Raw genomic sequence first — 13,378 nt, forward strand, 5'->3', positions numbered from 1 at the left:
TTTATCCCTATGCTGCTTAGTGGCAAATTAAAATGAACAATAAATGAAAATTTTAACAAATATAATAATAAATTAAAGCTGCAAGCAGCATTTTTGGGGGCCAAGCAGCCAGACTTGGTGAGCCGCACATTCACATAAGCAAGCACAAGAAAGCAGAGCCATGAATATAGGCAAAGGGATTGACTAATGATTTTTAGTTTCACACATTTGCCAGTCTGTTATGGGAGAATGGTTTTGCATATCAGAGTTCCTTTGATAACTTTTTTGTTTAGACAGGCCTCAAGATTTGGTAATGATTGGACAAAATTTGGAGGAGTAGCAAAAATCTAAAGTGGATGTAAGCATTTTTGGGATGTTACTGTAACGGTCACGAAATTTGTACCATACCCTCAGGCCATGGTAGTGAAGATGCCTACCCAGTTTTGTCAGTGTGCAAAGTCGTTGCTGACATACAGCCTCACTTCCTGCTTGGTAGCTTCACTGTCAGATTTGTTGGCCCATTACAGGCAAACCGTTTATTATTATTATAATTAAAAATCATTTTGATAACTTTTGTAAGGCTAACTCTGAAGATGATGTGTGCCGATTTGGTGATGATTGGACAAAATGTGTAGCAAAAAAAATACAATATGGCAGAAAACCTAATTATGGCGGAAATTGACGTTACAGGAAGCGTTGAACTCATCTTCACATAGGGAATCCAGGGATACCAGTGATTGCTTTTAAATTTTGTACACACTGTTCAAAAGTTATGACCATGAATGTACTTACAAATTATGTCCAAATTTGACTCGATGGTGGCACTAGAGCGTTCGCAGTACAGCCCAAATTTGGTCAGAATGGTCCTTAGACCCTCCCCAATCAGTGTGCCAAACTTCACCACTTTTTACCAGACAGTTCTATGGGCTGCCACCTTAGACACCCTAGCCAGAAGAAGAGGCAGAATAATAATAAAAAGAAACATAGAATAACACCTTTGGTGCTTGGCCCGTAATTAGAATTCAGAACTGCTTCGGTGAGCCTGTGGCTTCTGTAGCCTCAGATTAATGTTCTTGCCTGACAGGAGTGGAACCAGATATGGTCTTTTGCTTTTGTAGCTGACCTGCCTCAAGGTCCTAATGTGCTCTGAGATGCTTTTCTGCTCACTATGGTTGTAAAGAGTGGGTATTTGAGTTACATTGCCTTTTTCTGTTTAAAGCCAGAAATGATCAGAATAAGAGATCCGTCTTAAGATCATGTTTTTATTACATATTTTATTACATCTCTGTGGTTCTTACTAACAGTCACAAGGGGTTTTGGCTGAATCTGCTTTGATGCAGACATCTTATAAGGGTGCATAGATGGTACTCATTAGCACCCTTTTGAAGCCCAAAATAAGAAAAGACATATGCAGTTAAACCCTTTTTCCCATAGCAGTGATGTACCTCCAGTGGGATCTCATACAATGTGAGTAATAAAATACATTTTCTTTAGCTCATATTAATATGTGGAAAATATTAGCGTAAAGGTATGAACTGAGGGTATTTTATTAAGAGTGTGAGGTACAGAATCTTTGTATCCTTGCAGACCACTAGAAAAACAGACGAATGTTCTGCCACTATTGTGGGTTGTGTTTGTTTCCTTGGGAGGTTTTATAATGATAATGATTATACTTGGATGATGCAATTGGCATGCCATAAAGGATGGCCATTGTAAGCAGTGGCTGCTGGGAAACCTTTTCCAAACAGCCATCATTGGGAATGTGCACAGGAAACACTGTGCCACTGACCGTGGCAGAAAAATGCCAAGAAAAATGGAATGCACATAATCATGGGTCTCTGAGGTGTGTGTGTGTGGGTTTTAGGACATTAATCACTCTTCTGTTTGTTTGCACAGAAGGGAGGGTTGCAGGTTGCCCTTTTGCATTCATGGGCAACACAGGACAGCATCAGTGAGTGCATGCAGCAGTCAGCCAATTTCACACCACTGAATACAATTGTAGCATGATATAATTTGAATAAGATTAAGTTTTTCATGGGGGCTTAAGTCATGGTGCATCTTTTGCATATTGTTGTAGATTTTTGTTCATGTACTTGTAAAATCTACCTTTTTTGAAAGTAGAGGATACCATGCAAATGGTGATCCAGAAGACCATTCAGGAGTCATGTTTGGAAGTGCTGCCTGGAATACACTGATCTTGTCGGCCCTCGCATCCAGAGCAGTTGTGGTGTTTTGTGGGCCACTAGCTGAGCTAAACTGTATGATCAGAGATTTTTCCTTGCCTGTCTCCCATGAATCAATAAGCCCCAGTTGGCCTCATCCAATCCAAGGCAGCAGTGTAACGTTAATGTCCTAGTTGCCTACCACCCCCCCCCCCCCCCTTGTTTGTTTTTTGGCTTCTTTTCAGTTACACTCTAGTTTCACTAGCCGTCTATTATATGTTGGAGACATTGGGTGTTTTTGAATATAAGGAACCCCTGGAATTGCGTCCTTATGAAATTGTCTTCATGAGGTTGAATGGTAGATGCATCTACTTTATCAGCTCATTCAGATTTCAGGGAACAGGTATAGAGAATTTCCTGACTACATAACTCATCTTAAGGTCATGTAAAATGATGATTGATAACACTCAGATCTTGTTGTGGATAAACTTGTAAAGGTTGTGTTGAGCTTAAACTGTAGATGATAAGTACAGATATACAGAAGCTTATGAAATATTGAATAATGATTACTGAAACCAGGACACTACAATCTCCATCAAAATACATTCCAGTTACAATATATTTTGGATGCCAGATTACTTTCTTCTCATTGTAAGATGTCAGTAACAGCTTATTGGGGGGAAGTTAATGTGTGCTTGTTTATAGACATAATGACAGTCTATGTTTAACGTTATTTTACACACTATCATTTTTCAATCTGTATGTTTTTATTGTCTAAGGTCAGTGATCTTGTTTGTGAAATCTGTATTTGTCTTTTGCTGACTTGCTTTCTAGTTGCCATATGAACTGCAGGAGATGGTGAATAAGCACATGAAGAGCAGTCTGCCTGACAAGACCCAGAGCCCTCAAGGAGCCCATGGCCAGGACCCAGACACACTGAGCCTGACACAAGCTGATGTGGTGCCCACCTCTGTCATTGCCCGGGTACTTGAGAAACCCGAACCACTTGTTCTCAACTCTGCTCAGTCCAGCAGCAGTGGCCGGCCAGTGGCTGAGGATGTGTTTGTCCATGTGGATATGACTGGATCCCAAAACGAGAGTGCTGGCCGAGAGAATGGTGGTCCTGGACAGACTAGGCTTAGCACCTGTACTGGTTCTGATCAGTCGCATCTTAATGGTATGTTCCGTAGTCCAGATGGCCAGTCTGCTGACAGTGGAGCAGCACCCTCCTTTGAGAAGCTGAACCCCTACCCTACACCTCCTCCTCCACATCCACTCTACCCTGGCCGCAAAGTGATTGAGTTCTCCTCTGATGATAAGGTAAAGATCCCTAAGAACAGCCCACTGCCTAATTGCACATATGCCACACGCCAGGCTATATCCCTCAGCCTGGTACAAAATGAAGAGGAGGTTGGAGAACGGCAACGTACTGTCCCCAACAGCCCTGCAGTGTCTGATGGAGGTTGGCGTTCTGGGACCTCCTCATCTTCAGGTGGAGGGCATGCATCGCACCCTCAGCAGAGTGATTTCACTGACCCTTTGTCTAGCCAGTCAAGTCCCTTCAGCAGCCCACCACAGCCTCCGAGTGCCTTTGCCAGCTCAGGTAGCTCTGAGGAAGACTTGCTCACCAACTGGCAGCGAATGTTTGTGGAGAAGATCGCACCATCCTCAGAAGGCACCCTGGTTAACCGCACCTCCTTCAGCAGTGAAACAGTAAAGGAACTCCAGAGGAGTCGCAGCAGCAAGTCAGGTAGAGGAGCTTCAGACCGAGGGATCTTGCGTGGAGCCTACTCTGATGGAGAAGAGGGCTCCTCTACTCAAAGTTGGACGGCCAGCAGAGAGTCCAGCCTGGATACTGATACAAGCAGCATTGCAGACCTGCGCACCAAAAGGGGTGAGTATGGTGCTACCTTTTCGCAAGAGGAGAGTGAGCAATTGCTGATGGCTCTTGACAATGATGATGGTGCTAGTGCCGACACGATGGTCATGGTGGAGTCCAGTCCAGCCTCTGCCAAGCAGCAGGAGTTTGCTGAAGATGGTGGTTCTGTAGGAAGCCCAGCTGAAGAGCGAGATATCCTTCCACAGGACTTTCCCATCGTCAGCCCCAGGGTCCTCGCCGGCTTGGAGGATTACACAGAAAAACCTCCATCTCACCACCACCAGAGTGGCTCCACCCGCCCTCAGAAGAGCCCCAAAAGGATGGGGGTCCATCACCTGCACAGGAAGGACAGTCTTACCAGGGCTCAAGAGCATGGAAACCTGCTGGACTGAGAAAGTGGCTAGCCCCTTGCTCCTAATTCACCTACAGTGCTCTTCTGCTTGTTACATCACAAGTCTTACCAGGCCACAAAGGGAAGCAGGAATCACATTGGTGATTGATCAGTTAATACCCAAGGCTATTTTTTATAGGTTATTACTGTAACACTTGAGCCACTTCTCAGAAGCCAGAGGTTCACTTGGTTGTGACACTTATAGTACAGATTAAGGTGGTCATCATACCTTTTAAGAAGTCTGATGTACTTCAATCATCCTTTATGAATGTTAGAGTATGTAAGAAGTAAATTTTTTCCATGCTCCAACATCTTCAGGACATCTTAAAGCTGTGGTGTAAATTTTGAGAAGAATACAGGATATAGCCATATAAAGACACCTCTGTATTTGGCCAATGTATTGTAATGGGGGACATCCAGATGAAATAGCACTGTAACCTGTTGCTGTAAGGTACTAGAATACCACCGAAATGGAAGCAAAGACCCCTTTTTTTATTGAAGGGTTTCAAAGTGAAAGCTGTGTGTAATCTTTAGTGGAAATCTCTAAAGATTAAATAATGGGATGGTGCTCTAGACTGAGATCCAGATACTGTTGTATGGTTTGGATTATGCAGTTTTCATGGGATCCAGTGGATTTTAATCTTTCAGTGCCTAACCCTTTGTAATGACTAATGTTTTCCCCTCACCCTTTAAAAAGTATTAATCCTTATGTCTACTTTCAGTTCATGTCAGAATTAAGAATTCCATTCCACCGCACATCTATGGCAAACATCTTTTCATCGAGCTGCCATAGAAATTTATGATCCAAATTTTCGAGGGTTGTTGTTTTTTTTTTTGTTTTTTTTTAACTAATATTTTATTTAGATCTCAACAAATATTCTGATTTAATATAAATTATATCCATTAGATTATCCATGATGTTTTAGTTCTTGGCATGTGGTTATGGTCCATAAAAGGATTTCTTGTTAACTCCCACTTCACAATGAGAATTTGTGGAATTAGAATTGGATGTCTTGTATAACTCCTGCATATTTTTTTAGATGACGTGGACAAAAACCCCATAGCTAAAATGAATGCCACTATGATTATTTAGCTGGGTTTAGCATTAATCTTATTTTGTTTGGGGTTTTTTTGTTGTTGTTGTTTTAAAAAATATATATATTTAAACAGAAAATGTAGACCTAAATCTGAGCTTTGGTTATCTATCTTTCCCCTCTGAAGAATGTGTGGTTTTATTCAGCTTTCATCTTATTTCATTAGTCTCTCCAGGTGTTGCTACAGGCAAGAAAAACATCACAAACTGGCTTTCAGTCCAGTGAGAACAAGATTATTATTTATTGGTGTCCAGTCACATAGGAAGTAATGTGTTTTCATAGCTGTCAGAATATTTTCACTGTTTACACACCATTACAGTTTTCAGGATATTTTTGTCATCAAAGGCAGGCCCAAAGAAATCTACATTTGAATGTCCAAGAAGCCCAGGTTTCATTTTAGTCAACTAACACCAAGTGATGAAATAACACCTTGTCACTTGATGTGGGATAAGGGCTCTGAAAAGATGCATGTAATTGGTGCTACATCTTATTTTCTGCATATGCTTAACATGATATTCGCTTTGAAGCTTTACATTACATTTACATTTACAAATTTAACATTGACAACTTGTGTGTCCCAAAATAATATTCGAGTATTAGTATTAATTTGATAAAAGTAATTCCGCATTTAAATATTTGAGTATGCCGGAATGTAAAAATCCGCACAAGAGCCATCTCTCTTTTTTTTTTTTCTTTTTTCTTTTTTTTGCATAATAAAAACTGCTATCGACTCATCAATCTAGAATGATTTGACGTTTGTGTATTAACTGACACTCTCTGGTAGTTCATGAAAGTGAAATAAAATATATGAATGTGTTTGAGTTAGCTATCTTTAAATTAGCATTTAATTAACGTTAGTTAACTGATGTTTTTTCTCAGTTCTCAAGAAGCTGTAAATTTAAAAGGTTAAATTTGTTTGTTTTGGAGTGAGAACTTTTCTGTGGCTGAGACCTTTTCTGTTGAAATTATAGTGCACTACATAGGTTATACAATGTCATCATTTTATGCCCTATGTAGTTCTCATATACAGTCTGATAAATAAATATTTGGACAATGACAAAGTTTTTTATTTTATTTTAACTGTCAACCACAGTATATAGTTGTTGAAATGAAATACTGAATATGAGGTCAAAGTGCAGACTTTCATATTTAATTTGGGTGTATTTACATCCAAATCGGGTGAATGGTGTAGAAATTTTAATATGTGGATGCCCCCCTTTTTAAAGGACCAAAAGTAACTGTAACTTGGACTGTATTGGAGTAGTAATTGGCTGCTCATCTGTTCCATGGCCTGGTGTGTTATTCCCACATTATTTCACTTACAAGTAAGCAGATAAAAGGTCTAGAGTTGATTTCAAATGTGGTATTTGCATTTGGATTCAGTTGCTGTTAACTCTTAGTATGAAGTCCAAAGAGCTGTCACTGCCAGTGAAGCAAACCATCCATAGGCTGAATAATCAAAACAAACCCAAATCAACTATGTGGTACATTCTTAAAAAAGGAATGCACTGGTGAGTTTAGGAACACCAAAAAGCCTGGAAGACCACAGAAAACAAGTGTGGTAGATGACAGAAAAATTCTTTCACACAAGTTGGTCAGATCAAGAACACCCTCCAGGAGGTAGGCATATTTTTGTGAAAGTCAGCAATCAAGACTTCACCAGAGTAAATACAGAGGGTTTACTGCAAGCTGTAAACCATTGGTAAGCCTCAAAAACTGGAAGACCAGTATACAATTTGGAAAAACAAACATATAGTTCTGGAACAATATCCTATGGACAATATCCTATTCAGACAAAGATCAACTTGTACCAGAATGGTGGGAAGCGAAGTGTATGGAGAGGGGAAGGAACTGCTTATAATCCAAAGCATACCACCTCATCTTATGACCGACAGAAGCAGCAGAATGAATTCTGGTGTGTATACATAGCACTATATTATCTGCTCAGATTCAGCCAAATCGTTCAAAACTCTTTGGATGTTGCTTCAAACTACAAATGGATAATGAACCAAAGCATACGCCGAAAGCAACCCAGTATTTTATTTATTTTTTATTTTTTTAAAGAAGAAGTGTTTGTCACCCATACATTACAGTACAGTGAAATTCTTTTCTTCGCATAACCCAGCTTGTTAGGAACCTGGGCTGAGAGTGGGAACATATAAAATGCGCTGAAAGTCACTTTAGCTCATATTCGTTATGTGATTTCAACTGCAATAGACTGTGATAGACAAGGCAAATAACAATAACTCTGTCAATGCCCAAATATTTGTCAACTTGACTGTATTCCATCAATTTACCATTTGGTAATATTTAGTAAGCCTCAACTGTGAGGTTTAAATAAAATTTTTATTTTATTTTTTATTTTTATTTTAAAGTATTCCTTTGTGATACGAACAGCTTGTCACTAATCAAATACTACACATTTTTTCTAATGAATATTTGAAGGCAGTTTTAAGTTTTTATTGACATCCAGAAACAGTACTACGCATGCAGCATCTTCCAAAAATTGGAACTGGAGGTGGGGTGTGGGTGAGATGGAAAATACCGAACAATAAACATATAAATGCCCGTTTCTGACCTGCCAACCTTTACACATTTTATGTAGGAGGAAAATCTGTCAAAAACAGCACTTTCCTTTTTTCCCTGAATAAAAATGGCAGATGGACCAATTAACATATGAATCTGGAATGACTGACAGCTGCACAGGTGTTTTGAGTTATTGAGCTTGAAAGATCCACTGACACTCTTGCTTTCTGCAACAGTAAATAATTCATTACCATGTTTGTTTGTTTTTTTTTAGTTCAGTAATGTTAACATCAGTTAAGTGTATACATCAAAAACTGGGAAGTGGGGCTTATGGGAAAAAAGTTTGAATACATCTGCTTTAGGTAATTGGGCTGAAAGACATAATGACACTTAGTTGTATTTAAATACAAGTGCTTCATGAGACAGCTGCTTTAATACTTTATTTCACAAAGGATTAGCGCTCGAGATTTGGGTGATTTTGGTATTAGGCAGGATTAATGTAAGCAACTACTAGCTTGCTGTAGCAAATCAATTTATTATTTAATAATTATTATTATTTATGTTGTGTCCACCAAAAAGATAAAGATGATTTTCCTTTATTCAGTCCATACAGGATTTTGCTGAATTTTTTTATAAATGATTTTTTTTTTAAATGCTTGATTTTGCTGCGGCTTTTTTCTAAATTTGTGATGCAACTTGCAGAGTTTTTTGTGCTTTTTTTTTTTTTTTTTTTCAGAAAACTACCTGAATTGGCAAAATTTGAAATTGCACTATTCAAATAGTTTGGCACGGTCCTTGAGTGATGCTTGTTGGTAAATGAGGGCTTTTAGCTGTGCTCATTTTCGACCTGCGTGAATCAAAGAGGGCTTTGGCTGAATGCGCGTTGTGATGAAGTCACATGACGCGTCTTGGCCCAATATTGCGGCAACTTTGAATATTGTGAAGTTTGTTTGGTTTTTCTGTTAATTTTACAGTCACAAACTGTTTATTTGCGGCAGTGTCTTAAATGTGTTACTTTTTAAATGTACAGGTTAATCAGATGATCCAGATTTTCTGAACTGGTGACTAGTCAACTCTGAAGTGTTGTGTTTTTATGCATATTTTCAAATGTAGATCCTGGGTTTCTACACATTTTTCTTCTATACATCATTCAGTGATGAGCGCTCATTCACTCATTGTCAACCTGAACACACTGTTAATGCAGTATCATATGTGTTATACAGTATATTACACAAACATGATTCATAACCATGTCATTATAAGACATATCAATCAGTTTTGTTAAAATGCATATTTTATTCTAATGGAAATGCCTTCCAGTAGTGCACTTCCTGAATGTGTTCCCCCTTATGACTGGCCTGCACACAGAATATGTCCACATTCTCATTTTCCTCATCCTCTGCTTTACACTTTGTTCCTAGTGTGGCCTATCAATCTTTTTTTTTCCCTACATACATAACTCTAAGAGCCCATAATGAGTAGAACTATAACTAGCCCCATGTGCTGAATATTTTATGCCTTTTCATGTTTGAAAATAGCTTAGTGGCCCTTAAAGCAGAGGACGAGACAAAGAATAATCTGCCAGAGTCTTGCACATGAAAATGGACGTTCTTAAATATTTTAGGACCTCATCAGTAAATTAGACAAGAGAGCATGCAAATACTAAAAAAAAAGAGAAGGAGAGCGAGGATATCGTGCAAGATGAATGAAAGAATGAAGATGAATCTCTAATGCACTGGGTGTATAAATAGACTTCGACATCTGACGTGTAACGACTTCCTCTCATTACTATAATTGAGTTCATAATTGAGTGACCCTTCCTTTCTTTGATCCAAAGTGACCTCCTTGAAGGTGATCCACAAGGCAAGAAAAATGTCAAAGTTGAGCGAAAAAAAAAAATTAAATGTCGGAGCAGAATTTGTTTTAATCAGGTTTGGAGGCACATATTAAACATTAAAGGGAGGGTAACTGTGGACTTAATCTTCAGCGCATGATAGTCTGTTTTTCCCTTTAATAATTATTTAGATTGTTATTCCATTTACATATTTATTTTTAGAAGTTAGATCAACTCACTTTAGCCTGTCGGCATAGGAACGTTTAGATAGTAGGGACGTGCCTTCAGTCTCATTTTAAGACTTGAATATCTGTAAGAGCTGATTGAGGGATGGATATTCAGCTAACTGTTAGGAGAGGGGAAATATTTTGTGTTTTTGTTTGACAGACATAATATTAAGATGGAAGGGACAGAAACGTTAAATGCACAGCAGAAGTTTTACTGAGTATTCCTTGAGCCCAACTGCAGCAGCATGTCATTCTGTCATTGTTAAATTTCACGCTTTGTCAAAGTCATACCTACCAAATTTCATTGGCTTAATGAAGTTTGTGATCACAGTGGTAATGCATGTTTTATATAAATCTGTCAGTACAGATATTTGCATGTTATAGCCTATTTACTAAACCAGGGAATGAATTGTATGTGATGCTCCATATGAGAGCAGTGACCGGTATAAACTGTAATGCGTTGCGGAGTTGTTGAGACGTGCTGCTCGCAGTGTCACTTCTGGTGTAAAATAGGCTTAATCTGCAAACCTGATGTACCCGGTAAGTGTCCGCTGAAATTAAATGAGTATACCAAATGTTATTGGAAATATATCATCTCTTATCCCACAAGCTTCATATCTAACCACACGCATGAGAATTAAAAAATTAATAATAATTGGTCCATTCACAAGACTTCAGTCCTGACGCATACTTCAAAACTCTCTGCATCAAAATATTGCCGGAGACAGAGTTTCTTTTTCATATTTCTCACTGACTTAGCGTGGACTACGGGCATCACGAATAGCCGAATAGTTATTTCAGTATTCGAATACTTCTGCCCCAAAATGGCTAAAAAGGTATTCGAGTAACTATTCAAATAATTGAACCTGACATTGCAAGTTTGCTTCATTTGACTGGATAATTGACAGTATTTTACTTGTGTTTCCCAACAAACGGAAAACAAAGGGTCACTCGTCTTTAATTGTTCCAAATGTGGCCTGTTTTTCTATTAGTTCTAGCATGAAGCTGTGCTGTGTAAACATTCACATGTATTTGAGATACCAAAGGGTGTCCCTGCACTCAAATACACCGTTAATCAAAATACTGAATAATCTAGTTCATGTTAATGACTCAGGCACATTTCAAACACATCTGTTTAGCTCTATGGTTTTGTTACTGTAAAATCCCTGTCCACATGCTTGCTTGCTTATGAGCACATACTCGCTCGGTGTGCACAAATCGTCCTTCTTCTTTCCTTGGTTTCACTGGAGAGAGATAGTGTTTCTGTTATTCTAGTTCTTTCAAATGTTGTTTGTTTGTTTCCCAATTACACTTATGTGCAATGTCTCCTTTATTTAAATCTCACTGTGTAAAGCTTTCACAGTCAGGTAGCGACACCTTGTATGATTATTTTCTTCTTCCTGTAAAAAAATGACCTTACGAAGGAGGAATCTATATATATATATATATATATATATATATATATAAATAAAAAAAAGACTGTTATGCTCAACTCATTTTATCTTCTTGATTTGTAAACTGATGTGTATATTTTAAAACAAATAAACCTATTTTAAATCTAAAATTAGATTCTTTTGGTGGAGTCTTTACAATAATCTTGTCTCTGGAAGTGATGTGTCTCTGGCTGTGTCAGATGTAATACCCGATACACGTGCAGTCTGCTTGGGGTAGAAATTCTATTAAACTATTACTACAGACTGTCTCAAAAGTCTCCACCTATAGGGGACTATGTATTTCAGCACCATGTGGGTTGTTCCTTCATCAGTGGATGTTGGTGGACGTCCACTTCTCATTTGCTCCGTGACACTTCCAGTCTTTTTGAACTTTTGAACTAGTGGCAGCAGTGGCGTGCGTGTGTGTGATGTGCTTGCCATGTTTGTTTCATGTTAAAGTCCAGCGCAACCTTGCGACAGCCATGAGAATGATTTCTATACCTTTGTCAAAAACATTCTTAAAGGGTAACTGAAAAAATATATATGTAATATAAACTAAATATAAAAAATCTAATTTTCCTAAAACGTGTCAATTTCCCCTATGTATGTAGACTTTTGGGACACGATGTATAATGTATTTATTTATCAAATGTGCAGTCTCCTTTTTTTTTTTTTTTTTTTTTTTTTTTTTTTAAAATCAAATGACCTTAATTATAAAAATGTCAGTTTCTTATGTCACAACTATCAACATTTAGAGAAGCTTTTATTAAAACTGGTAGGCTCTACATGATAGAACAGTTTATAATAGTTTTTTGAGGTGAGGAATACAAAGGAGCTGATTACAATTCCACATAGCTTCATTCATTTACAGCCCAGATTAAATTTCCATGACTACAGCACTGCTGCATTGCGAAGCCGTTCTCGGACTAAGTGGTAGTACAGGGTCCTAATTAAGTTAACTTTCCATTTCAGCAGTCGACCCAAAGCTATTGTGGCTGAAGGATGTGGTGAGCCTGAGCTTTCCCAGCATTTTACATGTAGCACCTACAGAAAGAAACTCTGTCTTCCTAATTATTCTAAAATCTCTCTTTGGATTTTATTGTTTAGCTGGTGTATGAGTCCTTCAGTGCACTTTGTGTGTTCATTGTTTGGATTAGAACTTTAGTACTGTGTGGCATAAGAGTCAAAATGGTACTTCATCATTTTCAGTCATTTTAACATAGGCCTCCTGGCAGAGGGGGATTAGTGGATAGAGGATTCATGGCACTATTACACACTGGAAAAAATTGCCTTCCACTTGTCTTGGTCACTTAGCAGCTCAGGAGATTGATCATAGGCCTCTCATTTATTATAGAAAACGCTCGTTTGGCAGCTGCTTGGGTGAAAGGCCGGGGTGGCAGTAGGGAGGGAGTTTCTCCTGCGGTGGTGTCTGCTTCTATCTCTGATCCTTGTCCTTAGGGAACTGCTTAATCAAACTGCAGCAGCAGAACACAAAAGCTAGTGTATTGTAATATGGAGATGTATTGTAGGTTGTGGGGAAGAAAAATCCAATGCACATTCTCTCTGTATTTTTTATTGATTTGTTTATTTTGATAAACAGTTGAACAGCCCTGAACACTACTCAAAGTAAAGCCTTGTGTTTTGTGTATTCCGCTGATGTGCTGAGGATTAGAGTGAAGGAGGATTTTGTCTGTTTATACGGGAAATAAACTGCAGCACTCTAGCTGTTGGGGGTAACATCTGTTGGTGTCAGGTTAGTTGGTGGAAACGTATGCCAAGTTCATGTACTGAGGAGGAATTTGGAATGGGGAAAACTTCCCGTTATTATGTGTTGAAAGGGTCATGCGTGTCTT

General features: G+C 38.5%; 1 protein-coding gene across 4 annotated transcripts in view; it reads left to right on the forward strand.

Moving 5' to 3' along the window:
- Nucleotides 1-11,552, forward strand: part of tjap1 (tight junction associated protein 1 (peripheral)) — a 95,679-nt gene extending 84,127 nt beyond the window's left edge. For all 4 annotated transcript variants that reach the window (XM_053620765.1, XM_053620768.1, XM_053620766.1 and 1 more), the window contains one exon: nt 2,976-11,552. In XM_053620765.1, the coding sequence (XP_053476740.1) occupies nt 2,976-4,412 (1,437 nt within the window). In that variant the 3' untranslated portion in view covers nt 4,413-11,552. The remainder of the gene's footprint in view (nt 1-2,975) is intronic.
- The last annotated feature ends 1,826 nt before the right edge of the window (nt 11,553-13,378 follow it).

Source organism: Ictalurus furcatus, chromosome 3 (assembly GCF_023375685.1).
Source record: "Ictalurus furcatus strain D&B chromosome 3, Billie_1.0, whole genome shotgun sequence".
Classification (NCBI taxonomy): Eukaryota; Metazoa; Chordata; class Actinopteri; order Siluriformes; family Ictaluridae; genus Ictalurus; species Ictalurus furcatus.